This window comes from Camelus bactrianus, chromosome 2 (genome assembly GCF_048773025.1).
Source record: "Camelus bactrianus isolate YW-2024 breed Bactrian camel chromosome 2, ASM4877302v1, whole genome shotgun sequence".
NCBI classification, from domain to species: domain Eukaryota; kingdom Metazoa; phylum Chordata; class Mammalia; order Artiodactyla; family Camelidae; genus Camelus; species Camelus bactrianus.
In genome coordinates this window covers 109,347,358-109,370,846 of record NC_133540.1, presented here as the reverse complement: position 1 = coordinate 109,370,846, position 23,489 = coordinate 109,347,358, and the positions used below count along the sequence as shown (strand labels likewise).

The following is a 23,489-nucleotide window of genomic DNA, read 5'->3' as shown; positions in this document are numbered from 1 at the left end:
GAGGAAGCAAACATTTGGGCTCGTTGAATTCATTCCTTTGACAAGCATCTAGCTATCTAGGGCCAGTGTCCTGTCCTTTCTTATTCTGAGTTCCCTCAGAGTGCACCATTGTGAGTGGCTGCAGAGGCTGGGCTGCAGGCTTGTCTTCCCTGGGGGGTGGCGGCAGCCGCTGATGACTTGATGGCTTCAGCATTCTTTGTTTACTGATATGGTTTGCAGTATTTTCCGTTCACACTCCCAACCCCCAAATCCCAGCTCATCTTATGCAGGCCACAACCTGGGGTCCTTCCATCTCTTCAGAAACAAGCCCATCTCCTCACCTGTAGTACCCTCTGCACACAGCTAGAGCTACCAACGCAGGGCGTTCTTGGCTCTTGTGATAAATGTGAGTCCCCTCGACAACATGACAAGTAAAAAATTCCAACCAAAGCCAGCGGTTATCAAAATCCTCTGGGCTTTTTCCTAGACCCAGCCAGGTTTGGTTAATTCACTTACTTTAGGGACCCACTCCATATTGTGTTTTGCCAAGATCCTGTTGAGAAAGCCACAAGAGAAATATAACGTAAAAAACATCCAAGACGGCAAGAAACTGAGGAAGACGTAAGAGAATGGCTCGGAGTCAACCCCCCAAAAAATCAAAAGCCGTTTTCTAGCTTGGTTTCCAAGTAATACTTAAATTTCCAACTGACCCCAGTGGTAAGAACCAACTGACCCCAGTGGTCAGAACAGCTGAGAGGAAAAGGCACAGAAATGGCATTCCTCAAACCCAGTGGGCATAGCTCGAGGGTTGCTAAAATGATGGGGAAGATGGTAATAACCTGAGACTCCAGATAAGGAGGCCCTTGTGACTTCTCCCAAGCTGCTGTGTTGCAGCTAAGGCCAAGAGCATTCTGATGGTTCTGATAGCAATTCTTCCCCTTTCATCAGGAAAGGGTATACGTTCTCAGAAGCTAGGGTTTCCCAGCAGTGACCCAACAACTCTGTGATGGGAAGGACTTGGCTGGAAAGTAGATAACCCACAGCAAGCTAGGGTGGAACATTGCTTTTAAACACACACACACACACACACACACATACACACACACACCCCATTTTTTTTCTTTTAGCAAACAGTCAAATCACAGTACCCAAGAGCAGTCTACTTTTGGTCTAGATTACTGCCTAAGATGGCAAGATACTCATTTCTCTAAAGAGGTTTCTCTTCATCTAGCTTTGGCCCCAGCTACCTGCGTGATACTGAACAAGTCACTTCACCTCTCTGGGCCTCGTTTTGCTCAGCTGAAAAATGATGTGCTAGAGCCAATATCCTTCCTGGTCCTCAAAATCCTGAACTCCCCAACTTTCTCCAGCCCCATCCACAATTCACCCTGGGTTGATAGTACCAGAGAGAAAAACACAAGTCACTCTCCTGTCTCCACAAGGCAAAAGCCAAAAAATTCTGAAGACAGAAACTTTCACAACTCATTTCATAGCAAAACCCAATCTGACAAATCCACTGGCAGCAAAACCTGTTCTGATCCGTGGTGAAGCGATTTACAACCTCAATTCCATTGAGTCTGCTGCATAAACATTATTGTATTTGATCAGCTCTTCCAAGGGGGACTTACATATTTAGAGTTTAGGCCATGGGCCCCAGTGGTTTCAGATGGTCAAACACTCACGAGGTGAGTTCTGTCATTTTAGAGCAAGGAGCTGGAGGTTGCGGAGGGCATGTCACTTGCCCAAGATCACGTGGTTAAAAATCGGTCAGAGCCTGGATCTTACCCAGCCAGATCCTGTTTCAGGACAAGCTCATAACCAGTCCACACGCTGCCTCTCAGTCCTACTTGGTCACAGCTAAGATCTACTGGCTTCTGAAAAATGACCCCCTTTATTAAAGTTAATTGTTTAAACACAGTTTAAATCAATTATGTACACTAAAGAAAGGGGAGAATTTGAAGCAAATTCTGCAGAACAAAGTCATCCCCAAGTTACTTCTATTTTTGGCTATGGAGATCACCGAAGTCATAGAGCTTTTAAGACCATCCCCCAGTGCCAGTGACCGAGACACAGTATTTGTCCAAATTTTAAAGCCTTAAAATGTATGAAGAGAACAAATGAGCTTATACAGCAATTGGAAAACAATGGAAGTCAGTATATAAATAAGTGCTAAACTTTGCAGTGAAACGTCAGGCAGCTGCCAACCTCCAAAGGATTCCCAGTGAACAGCTGCTACAGTCCCACCTTCCCCAACTCTGCAGCTGTGACCAGACAGGGAGGGGACACCCAGACAGGACCCACCTGCCCAGAGTCCAATTACCCACGACACTAAATCCCTCCCAGTGCATAAAGCCACTCAGTTACCTTTATTTTGTCAAATTCCCTGAAATGCTATGCTGATACTGTAGTATGGTACTCTTGATTCTGGACAGCAAAAACCACTATGGGAACAGATAGAGGCCCAGAAAGTTTCCGCAGCAAAACATGCATAAATCAGCAGGGCCAGGTTATGAACCTCTGATTTACAGATGCATTTGCCTAAGACGTCCCTTGAAAAATGCAGCTGTCTCTGAGGTTTCTGCTAATACCTATGTAAGATCATCTGCACCCCAGGGGTGCCAAAACGGAGGGCTCTGGGCAGCAGGATCTGGATACAGGCATTAAGAGTGGAAGAGGAGAGTGGAAGAGGAGGGTGGAAGGTATAGCTCTGTGGTAGAGTGCATGCTTAGCATTCATGAGGTCCTGGGTTCAATTCCCAGTACCTCCACCAAAAAAAAAAAAAAAAAAAAAAAAAAAGTAAATAAATAAATAAACCTAATTACCCCCCCTTAAATAAAAATAAGTTAATTTTTTTAAAAAGAGTGGGAGAGGAAAACAGGGAGGGGTGAGAGGTGAGTACCCAAAGATTTCGACATACTACCTGTGCCCAGAAAAGCTCCTTCTCTCCCAAACAAGTATTCTCTCCCAAGTACTGGGCTACATGTGGCTTCAAATAGCTTTTGTTAGAAACTCACATGACAAAATGCAGTAAGTAAACCCTGATCGGAGCCTGGTTCCCAATTTTAAACAATAATAGAATAGGTTTAAACAGCAATAAAGGATATTTTGAGGACAACAGGAAACTGGGATAGACAGTATTAGAGACATTGTTTACTTTCTTGGCTGTGATGCTGGTATTGTGGCTATGTTGAAGGAAGTCCTTAATCCTACAAAGTGATGGCAGAAGTACTTAGGTGAAATGTGACTGTCTGCAAATTGATTTTAAACAGATCAGCAAAGAAAGTAGGTAGGTAGATGGACAGAAAGATGACAGATGGACAGAGTGAGCAAGTGAATACGGCAAAATGTTCAATCTAAGTGACTAGGATCTAGGGGTCCACTCTACTATTCTCTCAATTGTTCTGTAATAAAAATTCACAAAGTTCTATTCTATCATTTTTTTAAAATACCCTCTGTGGGAACTGAATTATTATTTTTAGTGGGAAAAAGCATTTCAGTCACCAACCCAGATACTCAAAAAGGAATGTTTGGAGCACAACCCATTCTCAAGGTGCAATTTCTCTGTATAAGTACCATAGGAGTTGAGAAGGGAAGTAATTAGTGTAAATCCAGGAAGAAAAAGGACTTTACATTAGGTTACAAAAGAAAAACTGAATTTGGACAAAAAGGGAACATACCTTCTTAACAGGCAAGAGGCTGGGTGACAACCTGAATCACTCCTGAACCCCAGGTAGCAACCAGAACAAAGGACTGAAACTGGGGTGACGTCAATAGAGAGAAACAAGGATACTTAAAAATAATGGTGGAAACTAAATATTTACCATCACAGGGCTCCTTTAAACTAGAAGGGAAAAACCAGCTTTGCAGAGTAGAAAGTCCCTAGCATTCTCCACAAGTGTCTGGGATTAACATTTGAAGTGATTTCTCAAGGTCCCACAACTTCCTGACCAAACACAATTCTTCAAGGGCATAGGGAGACTGAACACAGAAAACAGCTCAGGCCCCACAGCCACTCCTTGGGAAGGGACTAAGTTTAGGACTAGTGTTTTGAGAAGCCAAGGATCTAAACTTCTGGACTCTTCCTGAATTTTCCAGAGTACCTCAAACAATGGTTTGCATTCAGATGACATAGAAGTCTCAACTGACCTGGGCTCACCCCAGACTGAAACAAGTCAGTTGCCGGTGTCTGCATCAGGACACAGGCCGGGAGGCCACCAACCACGCCTCTAGGACGGAAAAGACTCAGGAGCCTAGGGTGGATCCCAAGGGGTGGGGGACACCATGGGGTCCTCAGAGAGGTCTGTAAGCAAGGGCAATGACCAAGGGGCTGCAGGGACAGGGAGAACTCAAGAGTCTGGACCCCGGCGGAATCTCCCCGCTCTTCTTCTCCTGTTCCCTGCCCCTCCCCCTGCTTCTCCTCCTTCTTTTGCTATTTTCAGTGTTGTCCTTTTGGGGATGTTTTAAAGTCTTTAGTTACTGATAGCACCGTCAGTCCCCTGGGGATGGGTCAAGTGGCTAGGGGACAGGAGTGGAGTGAGATGTTGACCGTAGACCCTTCTGCAGTCAATTTCAAATTGTCAATTATGTCCATTCGAGAAAGAAGTGGAATTTTTAAAAAGACATTTGCTTGAGGTGATGACTAAAGCAATGAGACTTCAGAAATGTAATATCCACTTCAGATTCTTTTCAAAAGGTGGTGTCTTATAAAGAATGAGTTGCTACTTTAAGGTAATTGTAAGGCAGCGTTTACTGAGTGCAGTGTGCCAGGCATTGGTCTAGAGGCTTTGTGCACAACCTCATTTCATTTCCACAACATCTGTAAGGTAGGTGGTCTCATTACCCCCAGGTGCAGAGGAGGAAAATGAGGCACATGGGGGTTCAATAACAAGTCCTAATGTGAGTAGGACAGGATTTAAGCCAGGCCATGTGACCCCAGGGCCCCTCACTCTTAGCCACCTGGCTCAACAGTGTCTCTAAGAGTGGAGATTGGCTTTCAGTTTTACTTAGTAAGTAACACATGCCTCACAGTAAAAAGGTGGGTTAAACCATCACCGACTGATGTGGGCTGGAGCCCAGGTCCACATCCACTCACTTCAGTGCCCTTAAAAACTTAAAAGCTGCCTCTCTCCAAATGACCCTATTATGTGTGATAAACGCTGGAATCTGTATGCATCTTGTTTTAATGTAAAAATTACCTTCACGAAAAAGGATTAAAGTCAGCTACAGCAAGATGAAATCTGTACTTTCATTTTTTGAAAAATTCTCAGCAGCATAAAATTTCCCAATATTAATTTTAACTGCAAAAAGCAAAAGATCATTCTAGAGTGTAACCCTATTTTATTCCTCCATAACCATTATGACAGTAAAAGAAAGACTTTTTCCTATCTATTCAAAAATATCTTGTTCACAGGTATATGTTTTCACATTATTACTCACAAACCACTGTACTTAGAAGGAATTCAATTTAATTTGTACCAACCATGTTAGTTACATCACATCTAAAAATCCTTCAAAAAGAAAGAAGGGAGGGAGGGAGGGGAAGAAAGGGAAAAGGAGGAAGAAAATCTTCAATCCTACACATGATTAGCTAGAAATACCATACAAGATATAAAGGTTCCCACCAAGATGATACTTGATGTTTTCACATTCATTATTTTACCTGAAACCTATAATCCCAAGAAGGTAGCCAAGAGGGTGGATAAGATCCTCATGTTGCAAAAACCTCAGTGGTCTAACATGACATCCCAGGACAGAGGCAACGAGCCAGACAGAAGAACCAACACTCAGAGCTGCTGACAGCCTCCCCACCCACTTCACTACAACACACGTCGCTTGGGCATACTGTGGCCAAAGTCAGGAAATCCAAAGGGGTGAAAGAACTCACAGGAAAAGACCGATTTAGGTCAAACAAGCCTGTTTCCCAAGTGCAGAGAAGGGTGTCCTGCCTTTGTACCTCTATGCCTATCACAGTTCCTGGAACACAGTGGGAGCACCTTGAACATCTGCTGCATGGAACCTGTGAATCATGAAAGCAGATCCCATCCTTCCAAAAAGGCTCCTCGACAACTGATGGAGCATCCACTTCCACTGTAACGGGATAAGCAGTTTTGTTAAGATGCTGTTTGGTAGAACAGAACGTCCAATGCAGTCATACCCCCATTTGCCAAATACCAACAGTTTTTTTAAAACATACACAAATAGGTTATTTTTAGAGTTGGATGACTGACTCATCCCATAGCTCAACCCACTTGTTGGAAAAGCCCTTTCCGAAGGATGTAAATACAGGAGCAAGCCCCTGGCCTCATCGAAATCAACAGAAGGTTCGTTAGCAAGATGCAAAGGAAGGCCACGAATAGCAGCACGTTCCCAAACCCAGCTCTGGGAACTGACCTTGAGCTGGATTTTCACGGGACCCCATCACATTCCAAACTGCCTCGTCTGTCTGTCAAGGGGTGGAGCTGACACACCCTCACCCAAGGCACTGCCCTCTCCCACATGGATGCCATCCCTAACAGATCTGATCCTGCACGTTCCTCACAAGAGGCTGAGCAGGGACTAAGTCAGAAATTATGTAAACTGTGGTTGGAAGCTAACTGGCAAATGCCAATCAAAGCTACCAAACGGGAAGAGGACAGGCCCAGATGGCCTGTTTCCGGCAGAAACTGCAAGAAGGAGGCTGGGGAAAGAGGAGCAGTTCCCTTAGGAACCAGCGACTCCCCCGGAGCTTCACAGACAGGGTGCTGGACCAGGCCTCTGGGAGCTGCGTCCCTGGTTTCTGGGTACAACCCACCTCTGCCAGGGTCGGGGTCCAGCCAAGTAATTTCCAGCTCGCAAGACAACACAAACCAACCACATGGGGAAAGAAGGTGTGTTGCTGAGCCGGCTGGAGCTTAGTAAGCAAGGACTTCAAAAGGGAAGACGGCCAGGGCCCAGCCCTGCAGAGGGAGAGGGAGATACTAACAGATCTTCCTGCACGTGTTAGGGGTTCACCATCCCCCACATCCACCTTCCACCTTTACTTGCATATTTTTTTTAATCTTTAGGATTCTTAGGTAGGTGTTACAAAAATGAAACCCATCTTAGAAATGAAGACATTAAAGAACAAAGTATTAGAAAAAATATATATGTATGTATACATATAACTGAATCACTTTGCTGTACACCTGAAACTAACATTGTAAAACAACTACACTTAAATAATTTAAAGAAAAAAGTATTGAAGTCAAGGTCACTCATCTGGGGAGTGGCCAGAATTTGAACTGAGGTCCGTTGCAAGCAGGGCCCAAGCTCTCAACCAGAGCTGCTCCCTAGAAATAAAGGAGGCAAAAGCAGAAGCCAGCTTTTTCTTGGCTGCTCTGTTTTCATGCAACTTATTTCCAGGCTGTCCATCCCAGGCAAGTCTATCCAGTTCCCAATGCCTCAGTTTCCTCATCTAGAAAATGCAGATCATTATAGAATTGTTTCTGAGCAGGAAATGAGACGAGTTTACGGGTTTAGCCGAGGTCCTAGCACAGAGTAAGTGCTCAGTAAATGTCAGCCCATATTGTGGTGATGACTATTATCAGTGGTAGTAAACGTGAACACAGCTATCCTCACAAAGCACCCAGCTCAGCTGGGGATACAAAGCCAAAAGACAGGAAAAGGCAATGAACAACATGAGCCTGACTAGAGGAGCAGTGTTAAATGCAGGGGACAGAGAAATACACGAGGCCTGGAGGTGAGTGGCAGCTGCCAGCACAGTGCTCCCCAGGCAGCATGAGAGCACGAGGGGGCGGCCGGTCTGCGGCTCCTACAACCCTGACAACAGCCCGGTTTCTCTTCCCTCCAGGAACAGGAAGTGGATAACAATTAAACAGAAAACTACAAAAGCCCTAAACACAGGGTTTTCCAGTTAGTCACAGGTTAAGTCAGGCAGTGTTCCTGCTACACAGGCATGTGGCCTGCCTTCTGGGAAAACGGGAATTGGAAAGCAGAGATGAGTATATGGGTACATATGTGGGGTGAAGTTGTGAAGTGCTCTGCCAGGAAGTCTCCCCTAGGGCTGTCAGAGAGCAAAGGACAAAGGGACTAGGAGAGAAAATAAAGACCACTTTGGAAAAGGCAAACAAAGGGAAGGTTAAACAGAAGTAATTAGGAAAACCCTAGACGTAGAGAACCTGATTTTAAGGGGAAGAAATGAACATGAAAGTCAATAGGGTGAAACTCAGAACCCTGAACCCCAGTAGCAAGGGTTAGACACATAGAAAAATACTATTAATGATAGTCACGTACTGATGCATAGTTTGTGTAATTACTATTCCAAGCACCTTATAAGTAGGAACTTGTTTAACCCTTACAGTAACCCTGTAAGGTAGGCACTATTGTTTGCAACCCCATTTGACAGATATGAAAACTACAGCACAAAGAGGTCAAGTAACTTACACCAGGTCACACAGCTAGCAAGTAGCAGCGGTGAGACTTTAATCCAAGCAGTCTGGCTCCAGAGCCCCATTCTCTATGCTCTATTGCCTGTGAGTCAACAGTTTTGATATTCAGTAAATTTCCACCAAATGGGATTATCCATAGCTCATCTCTATGTTGAGTCAGAGTCTTGAGTAGAAAAATCTATGGGTAATCATTACTCATCTAATTCAATAATAAGCCTAGAATGAGAGAATGGTTTTCCCTAGTAAGTCAATTATTGGGAAGAGGTGCATTTAAGTAATATTCTCTCGATGCCAATTTATCAGGTTTTTCTGGCACTAAGTGCTAATTTCAAAAAAAAAAAAAATCCTGATACCATTCATAAGAAGCAAAATCAAAAAGCCACCTGATCTGCATTTAACAATGTTGGAATTGCTGATTACTTCTCGGAAATCCTAAACTTCCCTTTGACTTTTAAAACAATAGAAACGATTTATATGAAGGGATCAGATCTGCCATATCCCTTCGTCCAAAACAATCTCAATTGTTAATAAAAATGTGAAATGAAGAAATAAACACAAAGCAAAATTTTGAGCTAACATGATCTCAGTTTCATTGAAGGAAAAAATACCAAAATGTCTACACTAGTTATTTCTGAGTAGTAAGATCATAAGTTATTTTTATTTCCTTTTTAGTATTTTATATTTTTTGTTGGTGGAACTTGGGAGTTTTTTTTTTTCTTTTTCTACTTTTAGCATTTTCTAAAATGTCTTAAGGTAGTCACTATAGTTGTTTTGTTTGTTTAGTGCAGATAGAAAGTCAGTAAGGAAACTTTATTTCTATTAGATCGAACCATATGAAACTGTTGTCATGGTAGGTCAAAAATAGTAGAATACTGGTAATTTCGTATGGTTTATCCTAATAGTAATATTCATGCTGTAGAGATAAAACAAAGTTACTGGAAACCCCTTGGTAAGGAGGCTATCTCTAACTGCAATCCATAATATTTATAGACTAGATGCCTTTACTGACGGAGGGCAGAGAAAATGCTATGAAATCTTTGATATACCTTAGGAGAGACGGGTCAACAGAAACCACAGAGTGGTGTAATGTCTACTTTATTACACTGTAAAACACAATGTAAATACATAAACAATAAGGCACTGGCTTGATATTTTTTTTCTTTCCCACTGTACTTTTTTAAAAGCTATTTCAGTCTTTATCTAAATAGTAAAACACCATACTTTCAAAGAGATTGTTACAACCACAATGTTTTAATACTATGCATTGATTTTTCCCAGTAGGGAGGGCTTGATTGTTTCAATTCTCCATCACCAACTGGGTGTCCTGCAATTCAATTCACTTCAATTCTGACACCAACTGCCCCCACTTCAGACACCAGCTGCAAAGGACATCTAACCATTTAATCAGGCTAGCCGACTACCAAGTCAGGGCCTCCTGGATCTCCCTCAGATGCCACAATTTGCTGTGATGACTCAGAGAATGCAGGGAAGTGCTATGCTTATGCTTACAGTGTTATTATGAAGGATACAACTCAGGAACAGCAGGATGAAAGAGAAGTGTAGGGCAAAGAGTAGGGGGTGGCACAGAGCTTCCATGCTGTTTCCTGACACACCACCCTCCCAGCTATATCCATGGGTTCACCAATCCAGAAGCTCCTTTAGCTTCCTTGTTTCAGAGTTTTTATCAAAGTTTCAAGAAATTTCATTACATAATGACTGATTAAGTCACCGGCCATTGGTGATTAACTTGATCGCCAGACCCTCACACTTTCCTGAGATCAGGGGATGGAGCTGAAGATTCCAACCCTCTATAATCCTGCAGGTGGTTCCTTGGGCAACATCTTCAACCTGAAGCTCCCTAGGGGTCCACCAAGAGTCACTCATTAGCTGGTCAGGTAGGGTCAAAAGGGCTAATTATGAATAACAAAAGACACTCTTATCACTCAGGAAATTTCAAGGGTTTTAGGAGTTTTGTACCAAGAAAACAGGACAGAGACCAAATATATGTGGTCTCTATTACAGCACGTTGACTCAAAGTCAGGAGTCTGTACTCATTTAAATATCAAGATGCAGCACTGAACAGCCGGGAAAAGACCAACTGTTGTATTATATGATTCTAGCAGAATTCTCCTTCCCTCCTTGAAGACCACCCCCTTGCTGACCCCACCCCCACTCAGACACTAAGACACACCAACCCCACTGTCCGAGTAACTACTAGTTCCTGATATGTGGGCACCTAACGCATACTAGACTACTTTCAACTGGGTTATTTTTCCTTCCCCAAATCTATTCAGGCACATTATAAGAAATCAAAGGACTAAGAAAACGGACTTGCCAGAAGTGATGCAGAGACGAGCCCTTAGCCAAGCAGGGTCTTATAAATCACCCCAGTGCTGATTTGTATGTTTTATTTCAAGGCACTGCCCTAAACACTGATGGCCAACACTGCCCTCCTGACCTGGACCCAGAGGAGAAAACCATGAGAACCTGACCAAAAACGGGACAAAAACTAGAAATGCACAACAGCCTTAAAACACATGTTAAGTGATGGAGAATTCTGGAGTCAGAATGGTATGTACAATTTCAGAGGATTTACTCTCACTTAAGACATACACAGTTATTGAACTTTTCCCATTAATGAACTCCTTTTGGTCTTCACACCACGAAGACTACACACGGCACTTCATGATTCTAATTCCCAGCAAACTGAAAACCTGTTTCCCAGCATATTACACCTATACACTACACAGACCAGATCTGTATTACTTACAAAGGGCTGTATTATTCATTGGATCCTCCAAACTATTCTGAGATGTATAAAGAACAGGTATGTTCACTCTCTGTCCCTCCAACTCACTCCCCCGCTCCCTGCCTACACAATCAACCAAGGGCTTTGTCTCGGATCCCCCCCAACCCCTGCGCCTAGCCTCCACCTCCACTCTGCAGTCTTATCTGATGCAATTTTCACACCAGGTCTGCACTGACTTCCTACCCAATTCCCACCCCTCTGCACCCCTTTTGCTGGGCTGCCATGGCCACACTCCCTTTAAGGTCCACTTAAAGTGCCTGGGTTTAGGCTATGAAGTCTTCTCCAACCCTCCCATCAGGAGGAAAGTCTTTCCTCTGGAATCCCACATAGGGCACTTTGTCTGTAGTCCCAGCACATTTTCCCTTATTCTGTGTTCACTGCTTCTCTCCTCCCGCTTCTCACTCACAAGTCAGCCGAGAACAGAAACCAAGTTTGTTGTTCATTTTATATACCAACACAACACCTAACAGTATCTCAAATAAGGCCCTCATTTTTAATTTTTTATTGAAGTGTAGTTAATTTACAATGTTGTTTCAACTGTGCAGCAGTGATTCAATTATACACATACATACTCCTTTTCCGATTCTTTTCCATTATAGGTTATTACAAGATATCCAATATAGTTTGTTGTTGATCTATTTTATATATTTATATATAGTAGTGTGTATCTGTTAATCCCAAACTCCTAATTTCTTTTTCCTTAATGGAGGTACTGGCGATTGAACATAGGACCTCCTCCATGCTAAGCACTCATTCTACCACTGAGCTATACCCTCCCCCAAGCCCTCATTTTTAAATGAATTGCGTGCTGTTTGTAGGGAATATCCACGTTTCACCTGAAAAGACTGTTAAGATGCTGAGTTGGCAATTCTGCACATGAAATGAGTTTTATTTTCAAAACCTAGCTTTAAACCTTTTTCTTTTAATTTTTTGTTTGTTTTTGTTTTTTTAAGGAGGGGGGAGTAATTAGGTGTGTTTCTTTGTTTGTTTGTTTAAGTGGCGATACTAGGGATTGACCCCAGGACCTCCGTCCTGCATATTAAGCACGCACTCTACCACTGAGCTATACCCCATCATCTAGTTTTAAGCAATATCCGACACCTCTTTTTTTCCATCGGTGGTTGTTTTGTGTTGTGCTTTTACAGAGGAGAAGGAGGAGGCTGGAAAGAATTGAGGAAGCAGCAGAAGCATTCAGGCCATGCACGCATATAGCACAAACATGCAAAGGAAGACGAAGGAATGGCTACTCATTAGCCATCTGCCACTTCGCCAATGCCAGGAAATTCCGGGCAGCCGTTTTTTATAACGTGACTAATTCACATGATTGTGTTGGAGACTTCCAGCTATGAAGAGCTGTTACAATATTTGAAAATTAGTGCTCCCAAGTTATATTGTGAGACAGAAAGCCTGGTGAATTCTTCAAACTTCCACCCGTTACAGGAATCTCAGAGAACCGCATTATGTTTGTATATGCACGGGGGAGGAAGGCTTGGCATGTTACTGATACTGAAAAGAATTCATTGTTTGTTTTTAACCCTACCTATCACGTGACGTTTTATGTACAGGTTCTTTATACATTTTCCACCACTCAGCTGAACTCATCTGGCCAGTTAAGAAGGGTACCGCCATAATTGTGTCTATTCAGGAAACTGAAATTGATTATTTTAAATAACTCCCTCACATCAAAATTTTGTAGACTTCATTTCTTAAATCTAATGACATGTAAATTGAATTAGTCCCTTCAAATATTTACTCTAAAAGTAAATAGGCAATTCCTGAAGAATTCCTTGGATAATCGCTCATTTTCCACTAAAAACAAAATCTACATTTAATTAATAAGCTCTCTTGGCTTTCTCTTTAGGTAGATGAACCTACAATGAAAAAGTAAAAAAAAATAATAATAAATTTTAAAACTTCCTTTTACCAGTTGTGCTATGTGTGGAGCACATGCAGTTTCACATAATAACAAAGACCATCTGAGAACAGTGAACATACTTTTAGATTTGGCTTCTCATCTTGTGACTTGAGCAAGACATTTCACTTCTCTTTGTCTTGGTTATCTCTCTGTACTTCTGTTTCCTTATGGCTACAAAATGGAGAATACAGCAACCTGCTCCTCAGGTGGTTGCAAGAAATAAATTGGATCAAGCAATCAAATATTTGAGCATGCCTTGCATGCTCTGTGTCTAGTTAAGAAAAATTCTGTGTTAAATAGATGCAACATGTATCCATGGACTCGCGAATATTCACAGGAGATAAAATCAGTGAGAATAACTAGGAAAGGTTTCCTGGAAGTGTTATCCTTGATCTCAGCTTGAAGGATGGGCGGAAAACAGGATGAATAGCCCACAAAGAGGGGAGGGATTTCCAGGTTAAGATATTTAGTCAGCATCTACCAGGAATGAGTTAGAAATGCAAATTCTCCAGTCCCTTCCCAGACCTAGACCCTAGGGTTGGGGGAGGGGGAGGGAATCTACCTGTGCTGTGTCCAGCCTTCTAGTGAATTCTGACGCACGCGCAAGTGTGGGGACCACGGCTGCAGATCTGTTTGCTGTCACCTCCTCTCTTCCACAACCACCTGTCCTCCACCTGACTAATGCTGACATTTTTATAACTGTAAGTTCAATCTTCATTTCCTCCAGAAAGCCTTGCTCAACCTGTACTCTCACCCCACTCCCAGCCCCAGCTTAGGTCCTCTGGCCCTGTGCCATACTTTCCTTATCAAGGTACTAATGACACTTTATCATGATTGCTTGTTTAATCGCCCCTGATAACCAGTGCTGGCTCCATAAAGGCACGGACTGTGTCTATTGTGTTCGCTTCACATCATCCTAGTGCCTTGCACACAGTTAAGGCACTTGGCTAAGACTTGCCGAATGAATAAATTAAAGAATTAACCTGAGAAACAAAGCTATAAAGGAAAGGTATAAAGTATTAATATGATACAGATATAAAACTAACAGCTGTATTTGGAGTACTGGTTGCAAAAACACAACTGAATTTAGTTTGCATTTGGAAAGGGCTCATGAATGGATTTGTGTTTCGAAAACCTTTGCACTGAAACTTTTCACAAACACTTTTCAAATACACCAACGACACACCATATTCACCTGTTAAGGCAGTACTTGCTTACTTTTTATTGCCATTCTTTTTTCTCCATGACCTGATTCTCCACCTCAGGCTTCTGGAGCAATATGGCTCATGGAGGTGGGCAGACAAAGCAGCCTCTTCCGAATTCAGGAGGGGAGTGAGAGAGGGGACTGACAGCTAAGGTCTGTAGATGATTCCAGAAAGCCTAAGTCTTTGCTTTATTACGAAGAAGACTCTCTAGCTAAGTCAGAACCTCTGGATTCCAGCTCCGGCTTCCTTCACTCATTCAAATGTTTAAGCATCTGCCTGTCCTGTGCTCGGACCTGAGCCTTGGACAGTGACCAAGACACACACGTGGGCCCTCCCTCACCAAACCTAATGTTCTACTTCTCCACTGCGGCCGTTCCTGGTCCCCGCAGGCTACCAGACCTCTCAGGGCTCAGCATCCCCATCTGCAAAGGGCGGGCTTACTTAATTATAAGACGACCACTGAGTCCCCTCTGACTCTATGACTAAGAACAGTACAATTACTCTCAGAAGTTGGTTGGCCTAAGTCAGCGGAGAGACAGCTTGAACACAGTGGGAAGAGTCCTAGAGAGAGTTAAGAGCCCCCTCAAGCCCTGGCTGGGCCAGCTTGGCATCCTCATCTGTTAAAGAAGCTTTGAAGAGAGCATCAGGGCTGACACTACAGGACTGTACCTCCTGGTCCCAGTATGTGCTTTCCTGGCACCACTGAGGCATTAACAATTCTGACACTTCCTGGAAGTATCGTCAGATCCCACCGCTTAAGGGCTCAGTCTCACAAGGATGCCAATCACAAGTCCAGGTTGTCACCTGTACTTATGGCCAACTGCCTACAGTTTGGAGGCTCCAAGGACCCCCTCCCTGAGTTCAATTAACAGAACTCAGGGAAACATTTTACTTACAAGATTACCAGTTTATTAGTAAAGGGTTAACAGCCAGATGGGAGAGAAGCATTGGGCAAGGTATGGGGAAAGGGTGGTGCTTCCTTGCGCTCTGGGCGTCCTGCTCTCCACACATCTCCACGGGTTCACCCACCAGGAAGTTCAGCGAGTCTCGTTGCTCAAGCCTTTAAAGTGCTTAATCCGCAGCCCTCCCCCTGCCTCTTCCCCTTCCCAGAGGTGGGCGGGTGGGTGAGGCTGAAAGTTTCAGCCCTCTTCTCCCACCCTCCTTCAGGTGACCAGCCCCACCCTGAGGCTATCTGGGGGCACCACCCTAAGTCAACTCATTAGCATACGCTCAAAAGGGGCTCCTTAGGAAAAAAGACAACGCCTTTCATTTAGGAAATTCCAAGGGTTTGAGGAGATTTGTGCCAGGAACTGAGGACAAAGACTAAATATATTTCTTATTAAACATACATTATTATATGTTATACATCATATATTATATATATTGCTACTATATATAGTATATATTTCTTACATTCTACTTCATCACAACAGTCACCAGTGAACAACGAGAAGATGAGTGTTGGTGACCCTGGATAATCAAAAAGGATGGCAAGTGGATAGTTACATCAATTCTAGGGGAAAACTGTCAAAACCTTGGGACTGTACCTACAGATCCACTGGCTAGAGAAAACCCAATTGGTCAATCTTTCAAAATTGTGCTAAAGAAACTGTCACAGCCTACCCTTACAAAGGTAATGGCTTCCTCCCGTTTTCCTTCCTCTCCTTTGCCTAATTTTGGTAGCTAATGGCTCACAGCTCCACAAATCCCCTGCATCCCAGGAGAACTCCCTGCCAGGCCCCCTGGTCCCTATTCCTCCTCCCCTGGGGCCTTGGCGCTGCTCAAAGCTGCTTCCTCAACCTCCCCGCCCATTACACACAGGACACACCGGCCTCAGGGGTCAGGGCAAGATGAGACAGGGAACACCTCAGGCAATGGCTCAGGACCTGAAAGGAAAACTCTGGAGCAGGTAGGAACTTTGTCCCATCTGATAGCTGTGGCAGGTTAGTACCTGGTTAAGAACAAAGTAAGAATAATACATTTGTTTAGTATTTACTATGCACAAAACATTGCACCAGGCACTCTCACGGTTTTTTTTGTGTGTGTGTGAAATTTACTTTTTATTTATTTATTTGTTTTAGGTTATGCTGCCAAGCTTTTTTTTTTTTTAATTGAAGTATAGTTGATTTAAAATGTTGTGTTTGTTTCTGGTGTACAGCATAGTGATTCAGTCATACATATTCTTTTCCATTACAGGTTATTACCACTCTCATGTTTGTATCTCATGTAATTGTCACAAAAATCCCAATCAGGCAACTCTGCCATATTTTCTCCATAACCCAGAGGAGGAAAGTGGTCCAAAGACTTTTTTACCCTCTGAACAACATTAGCACTTTATTAGTGGTTGGAATACAGTCATACACAGGAGTGTGCAAACAAAATGGGGGGATAGAGTTGGGGAGAGCTGGCCACTGTCTGGGATCCTGGGATGAGCAGACAAGAAGGCAAGAACCTTGGGGTACTGCAAAGGGAGGGACAGAAAATCCCCTGAGTTCAATACGTCTGGCACAAGGATCCTCAAAGTGAGATAACTGGGCGCAGGAACTCAGTCTGGCTCAGGTACCCAACACCTTCTACCAGCCCTCCCGCCCCAAAAAGTCCCTTGGGTGGATTCTATTTCTTCTCTCCCTTACAAAGAAAGCTGTGTCAATAACTGGCAGAGGAAAGTAGTTTCCATTATAATAGGTACCCATCCCTAAAGCCACATAGAATACAGGAAGCCTCAGATTTGCCCAGGTATCTATTTAATCAGATCCCACACGAAAATACTAAGTGCCACTCATTTGACGAGTTCTCTCTCTCCCCTGGATACCTACTACTTTGAGCAGGTTTACATTCGCCTGCCCACAAACCAACAGATGAGTCATGGAAGAGGAAATGCAGGTCCATAATCCCTTATCTGAAAACTTGGAGGTCAGATGTGCCTCAAAATTCAGACTTTGTAATTCTAGAAAGGTAACACAATGCATTTAGCACACATTATGTGACACTCAGAAATCAAACTCATTAATATTACTGCAGCCAAAACTTAGCAGTATTCAAACTAAGTGAGATAAATATACACTGCAGACTCCCACCTTGGTTCGGGCTAAGTTTTACCCACCAACGGAGTATGCAAAAAGCCTCAAAAAAAACTGTTCTGGTTTTCAGAGCTTTTCAAATTTCAGAATTGTCCATAAACGATTACAAATGCGTGCACATGGCTCAAATAGTAGAAGAAAACAGTCTACATACAAGTGATCAAAGACATACAATCACGGTGCCCATTTTTGCCTTACAAATTAGCACGTATGTTTTTCAGAGAAAATGCCAAAGGCGTGAGAAGTGAGTCCTTGGACTTGCTGTGAGAATGTAAACTGAGACAATGGTCAGGTCACTAAGACTGGTGTCATCAGTGGCCTCAAAACATGAATAACTTTGACCCCAAAACTGCCTTTTCAGGGACCCAATTTCTATGGAATTCATCAATATCGAGACAAAGCTTTAGGCATAGATGTTCACCGAAACAAGTTTTAAATTTTGTTTACAAATAATTAACAAAAACTGAAATCTAAAATGGAGGCACAGTGAAGTAAAATACAGAGACTCCATATACTGGAATTTTATGCAGTGGTTTTTTTGAGTGTATAGGGAAATGGAGACACCTCTAAGTATAACATGAGGTTAGAAACGCACGGTACAAGGGTACGCTTGCACTGTGATCCTATCAAAGCGAAAAACACAGAGAGTGTATTTCACCAGAGTGAAATAGGCTGACAGTGGCAAGTACCTCTGAGTGATGAGATTAAGGGTGATTCTCTCCCCTTCCCTCCAAACTTTAAATCTTTTGGGGAATTTTCCAGAAACACCAAGAACACTGTATTTTAGCTAAGGAGAAATAAGAAAAAAAAGGTGTAGTTACTTAACTCCCAGTCAGTGGCAGCAAACTTACGAATCTGAGGTGTCACTCTGGACTTTTATATATTTACAGTGACTCTATGACTGCAAAACCATCACCACCTCCAGAATGAACACATTTGTAGTCCACATTTAATAGATAGTTTGCTTGATATATAAGTCTAGTCCAATGCACATTTTGGGTAAGAAATGCAAGAAAAAAGTTACACAGGATAAAAGACATATACCACCTTGCTGTTTGCCAACACCTTTCAGAGGCAACAGCTCATTTTATCCTGACTACGAGCCAGTAAGGCAGATAAAGATAGGAGGTGGCACATACCCATTTTACAGGTAAGAAAATAGAGGCAGAGAGGGCCACACGCTGGAAAGCAGCAGGGACTCTTCAAGTCCAGGATTCTAACTTGGCACTTGGTGCTCTCCCCACTGTATCATGCCATTACCCTATTAATGACTCGATAAATATCTTAGAATAAAAAGAAATTCCTCACTCTAAAGAAAAACAGAATGATTTAGTAATAATAATGGGCTTTAGAAATGAATAGATCTGAGTCAAAATCAAAATTTAACTTACACACGTAAGTGACTTTTTCAAGTTAATGTCTCAGGACTCAATTTCCTCATCTATAAATGGAGGGATAAAATCATATAGCTGACACAATATTGTAAGAGTTAAATGATCTGAGTACTTAGACCAGAGCCTGCCACAGAACAAGTGTAATAAATGCTGCATTCTTTCCTCCAAAAAGAATAAAATGCCTACAGTGTACTAACTGCAAATTCCAGGTAGCCACTCCAGACTCACTATTCTACCTGCTTTCAGCAGCCTATCAAATCTTTACAGTTACCGAAGTGACTGCCCTGCAATTCTTAGAAACCACTCAACATATTAGTTTTAACCAATGACAATTTAAATCATTTTTTGTCAGTTTTAAATAACTTCTCTTTTGTCCCAATAGGTAATTAAACTTCAACATCAGAGGCAAACAATTCTTTAAAAAGTAACAACAAAATTTTTTCGTTTCTATCACCTGGGGCTTTGGTCTCTCTCATTCAAATTTAACTACTGAAACTCCCAAATAGTTTGTTTAATTTATTTGAGGGTTGGGCAGGGAAGATGGGGAATGACAGGCAGCTCTCAGATTTTTCATTTCCTCTTTGAATGAAATTTGGGCGTGGAAGCCCAATCTCCAAGGGGTGCTTTCTCACAACATTCTGTCCACTGACTACGCATCCTGTAGACTTAAAGCTGGGCAGCTACCTGACCAAAGGAGAACCCAGAATTTAATAAAGCTTATCATTAGCATCTAAATGAGGAGTCAGGAGGCTGGATGGAAGCCCGCAGAACCCTAGGAGAGAGCACTTGTCATTTCACCAGCCCCTGGTCATTTTCCACCCACTCCTTAACTCAAAGGCCATGCCCACTGTCTGCAGAAAAACTAAGCCCTAAGTAACCAGAGAACTTATACATAAATAAGCCAAGATGTGGAAAATCATCTGTTCTGGTGCCTGTGGTATATAGTTTCGAAGGCTGCTACTAAGACAGAAACTTAATGAGATTCTTCGACTAGGCAGGAAGTGAAAGAGACATTGCCATTACCTACTGTGATGTTAACTGACCTTCTTTTCTCTGCTTCCCAACTTCTGATAACCACATGCTTACAGCTGTATGGTGTCCTAAACTTCCTATCTTAGAATCTCAACAAGACGGCTGCAGTTGATTTCTGTTCTATTGCCTCTCTGGGGAGCAGTGCAGTACAGGGGAAAGAGAATGAACTTTGGAATCAAGCAAACTAGGTTATCAAAGATAAAGATACATGAACACACACTTGCACACACACACACACACACACACCCCTCCTAGGGGTTTTGCTTCTCTTACTGAATGCTAACTGATACACTAGCTATGTGATGCTGGGCCAATTGCTTAACCTCTCTGGGCCCCAGGCGCCTCACTGGAAATAAGAACTTCATAGAATTATGAGAAATAAGTGTAAAAATGAATATGAAGCGCCAAATTCAAAGTTTAACACATAGCAGGCATTCAACATTATTTCCCACCTTTCTCCCTACTTCTCTAAAACAGTCCCTACAAACATTAACACTGTTTTAGATTTCATGGGAACCAGATGTTGGCTGTTCAGGGCATCTTCTTAAGAAATGGGTCTCAAGTCACACTGACACATTTGCACCCTGTATCCTTTCCTTTTTGGATACCTCATTCTTCTTAAGTGTAACTTTCATCAAAAAGGTTACTGTGCAATTAAGATGAGCACGTTCTTCATCACATTCCAGTCCTGAAAGCTGAATGTTGGTTCAAAGATCCATCGAAACACAAACTGACTCTTAGGATGGATTTCTCCTGCTGATGACTGATTACATGCATCATGAGCTGAATTTTTAGCAATTTTCCTCCCAGGTTAAGCTCTTCGAATTCTGGAGCAACTGACTCTAGCCCTCTAAGTACTGTCTACAACCTCGGGTCTAATTTGAACCTGATTACACACCTACCTGTCTCAGCAATGAGACACAGGGTGAAAACCAAAATCCCCCATCCAATAATACATGTCACTAGCGGCCATTTCCTTGAGGTGGATGACTGAAGGAGATACGCATCAGCTAATAAAGACTCAGGAGACATGTTATCCATCCTGTTCCCTTCCTAACATATTCTGGTTTCTGCGAAAAAGTGAAGCCCAAAGTGGTAAGTCAGTTTAAAAGCTGTGATCTAGTGGCGTCTTCCCAGGAGTGAAGAGCAGTATGTGTGTTTTCATAGAGGAGATAGTCATGGTTGGAAGGCTTCCAGTTACTTGCTTATTATTTGGACCTGAAGAGGAGCTTGCTGACGTAAGATTCCAGGATCTAGTAACCCCAATTGGCCAAGAAGGTATACGTTTACTTTTTTTTTTAACTACTGCTGTAAGATGGCAATTAAGAGGGGGACCAGTGGTAAGGAATCCCAGTGTCTACAGTCATAAAACAAGAATGTGAGAAAGGACTTCAGTAAAAGTTATACCTCCTCTTAGATTTCAATTAAAAACTCCTGCTCCAAGTTCATCACTGGGGACAGCATTTTATCATCTCTGCTGGTGGCTTCCTGCTCTAACCACAGAAGGTTCCTTTTGTGGCGACAGGAATTAACTCAAAGAAGAAAAAAAAAAAACGGGTAAGTTTACAAACGCACCTTCCCTTTTTCCAAGCCTGATTTATCCAGAATGTGTGGGGAGAAATCTGAAATCCCCAACCTGTTACAAGAATCCATCAACCACTAAAATAAATGAAAACTCGGAAAGAAACTGGAAACCCTCAAGGCTTTAAGATATTAAAAGAAAAAAAAAAAAAAAAAAGGAGGGGGGAGGGAGGCGGCGACAGCGCACCCGGTCCCCTGTGTCACGATCTTCCGCTCGCGGGGCCCTTGAGGAAAAGGGCAGGAAAGGGGTCCGCGGGGCTCCGAGGCGCTGGGCCCTGGCAGAAGCGCTCCCGAGGAAGACAAGAGCAGGCCCGGTCCCTACACGCCACACAGCTCAGAGGTGGGGGCAGGAGGTAACAGGTCCTCTGAGGAGCGGGCTAGAGGAGGGAAGGAGCGAGCAGGGCAGGAGGGAAGGGAGGGACGGGAGCCATCGCCATGCGCCGCGCCCGGCCGAGCCACCCACTGACAACCAGATGTTCAGCGCCGGGATCCCGCGGCTGTGCCAGGACAAGGGCAGCTCGAGGCGCATCGGCGCTGCCGTCCGGATCCCTCCACTCCTCCCGCGCTCCCTGGCCGCGACGGGGCACTCACCCGGGGCCACCAGAGGCGAACTCACGGCACCACCCACGAAGACAGCAGCAGCTAGGACAGCGGACCCCGGGAGTCCTCGCGGAGCCATCGCCGCGTCCCTTCGCCGCGGGGCGCTGCGTTCCGGATTCCAGTAGGGTGTGCAGCTCTGGAGCCCGCGGGCGGGCGGATTAGAAGAGCTCAGCCTCCGCGCGCTGCGCACCCAGCCCCGCCGTGGGCCCTCCCCTCAGACCCCACCCACCTCGGCTCGGCCCAGCCCAGCCTCTCCGAGCCAAGCCCCGGGCCCCGCCTGCCCTGGAAGGAGGCCTATCCAGTGACCCCGCCCCCGAGCCCGCCCATCTCAGCCTGGTCCAGCCTCACCCTTCCTCACCCGCTTCCTTTCCAAGTCCGTCCGCCGCTCCAGCAGCCAGGGTTAGTCTATGGCCCCGCCCCTGGGCCCCGCCCGCCAGTCCTGGCCCCGCCCTCCAGCTCTAGCCCCGCCCACCTCGGCCAGGCTCCTGCTGGCGGCGCGCGGTGCTTCCCCTAGACCAGCTGCACCGTAGCCACCCAGATAAGCGCGGGAGCCCGGGGTCCGGACAGGGTCGCTGGTGCTCGTCCTCCCGGGCGTTGGGACCAGGCGGGCGTGGGAAGAGAAAAAGAGCCGGGCAGGAGGTTCTGGATGGGCAGACATGGCCAGTATTGGAATGGGCACGATCTTTTTTCTCTGTTGGCATCTCTATTCATGCTGGCATGCCCCTCGGTGACTGGTCCAGGGAGGGGCGCAGCCGGGATATCAAGTTTCAGTGTTTGAAAATGAGAAAAGGCAAAAAGGCAAATTATTTTAATATTTCCACTTCCATTTAAGCTGTTCCTACTGGGGAAAACACACCTCTGCGTACTTCCAGGAACAAATTTTTTTTTAAATCGAGTGTTCACATTTCTCCTAGCAAATACTTCCACGAAGTAACCCTTCAAGTGCCCAGTCACTTATTATCTTCTTATGTCCTCAGCAGCTCTGTGAGGTGAGTAGTATCCTTAGTTTACAAGCCAGGGAGTAAACCCACGATGGCCAGGCCACCGTGATAAATTGAAATTAGCTCGCCTTCATTGTGTTTGCTCACTGCTGCGCCTTCTGCTCCTGGTTCAATGACAGCACTCACTAAGTTAGAGGTCACAAGTGGTTTTTAAAGTTGAATCATCATCACAGGCACTGGTTGGACGCAGAGTCCTCCTCTGAGGAGTTCCCTCTTTAATGCCCTTTAGAGGCTCCTTCTGAAACAAGGTGGTCAGGCCTTGAACAATGGCCTAAGAACACCAGCAAGGGGAGGGAGTGGGCACTGGAGTTTTTCACAGAAGCAGGCTCTTCCTTGGCCTGTCAGCCTCAGATTCTCAAAGGAGGACTCTTTAATCTTCTCTCTGAGTCCTCTGCGCAGTCTACTAGACTCTCACAAACGTTTGCACTGAGGTGGGAATTTCCAGTGACAGAAGCTCAGACCACTAC

At 44.1% G+C, this 23,489-nt stretch overlaps 1 protein-coding gene across 2 annotated transcripts in view; it reads right to left on the bottom strand.

The window, feature by feature from the left end:
• RELL1 (RELT like 1) overlaps nt 1-22,228 on the bottom strand; it is a 60,918-nt gene extending 38,690 nt beyond the window's left edge. The window contains exon 1 of one of the 2 annotated variants that reach the window (XM_010962693.3): nt 22,013-22,228. In XM_010962693.3, the coding sequence (XP_010960995.1) occupies nt 22,013-22,100 (88 nt within the window). In that variant the 5' untranslated portion in view covers nt 22,101-22,228. The remainder of the gene's footprint in view (nt 1-22,012) is intronic. The other variant, XM_010962694.3, reaches the window with a different exon arrangement.
• Between the last annotated feature and the right edge of the window lie 1,261 nt (nt 22,229-23,489).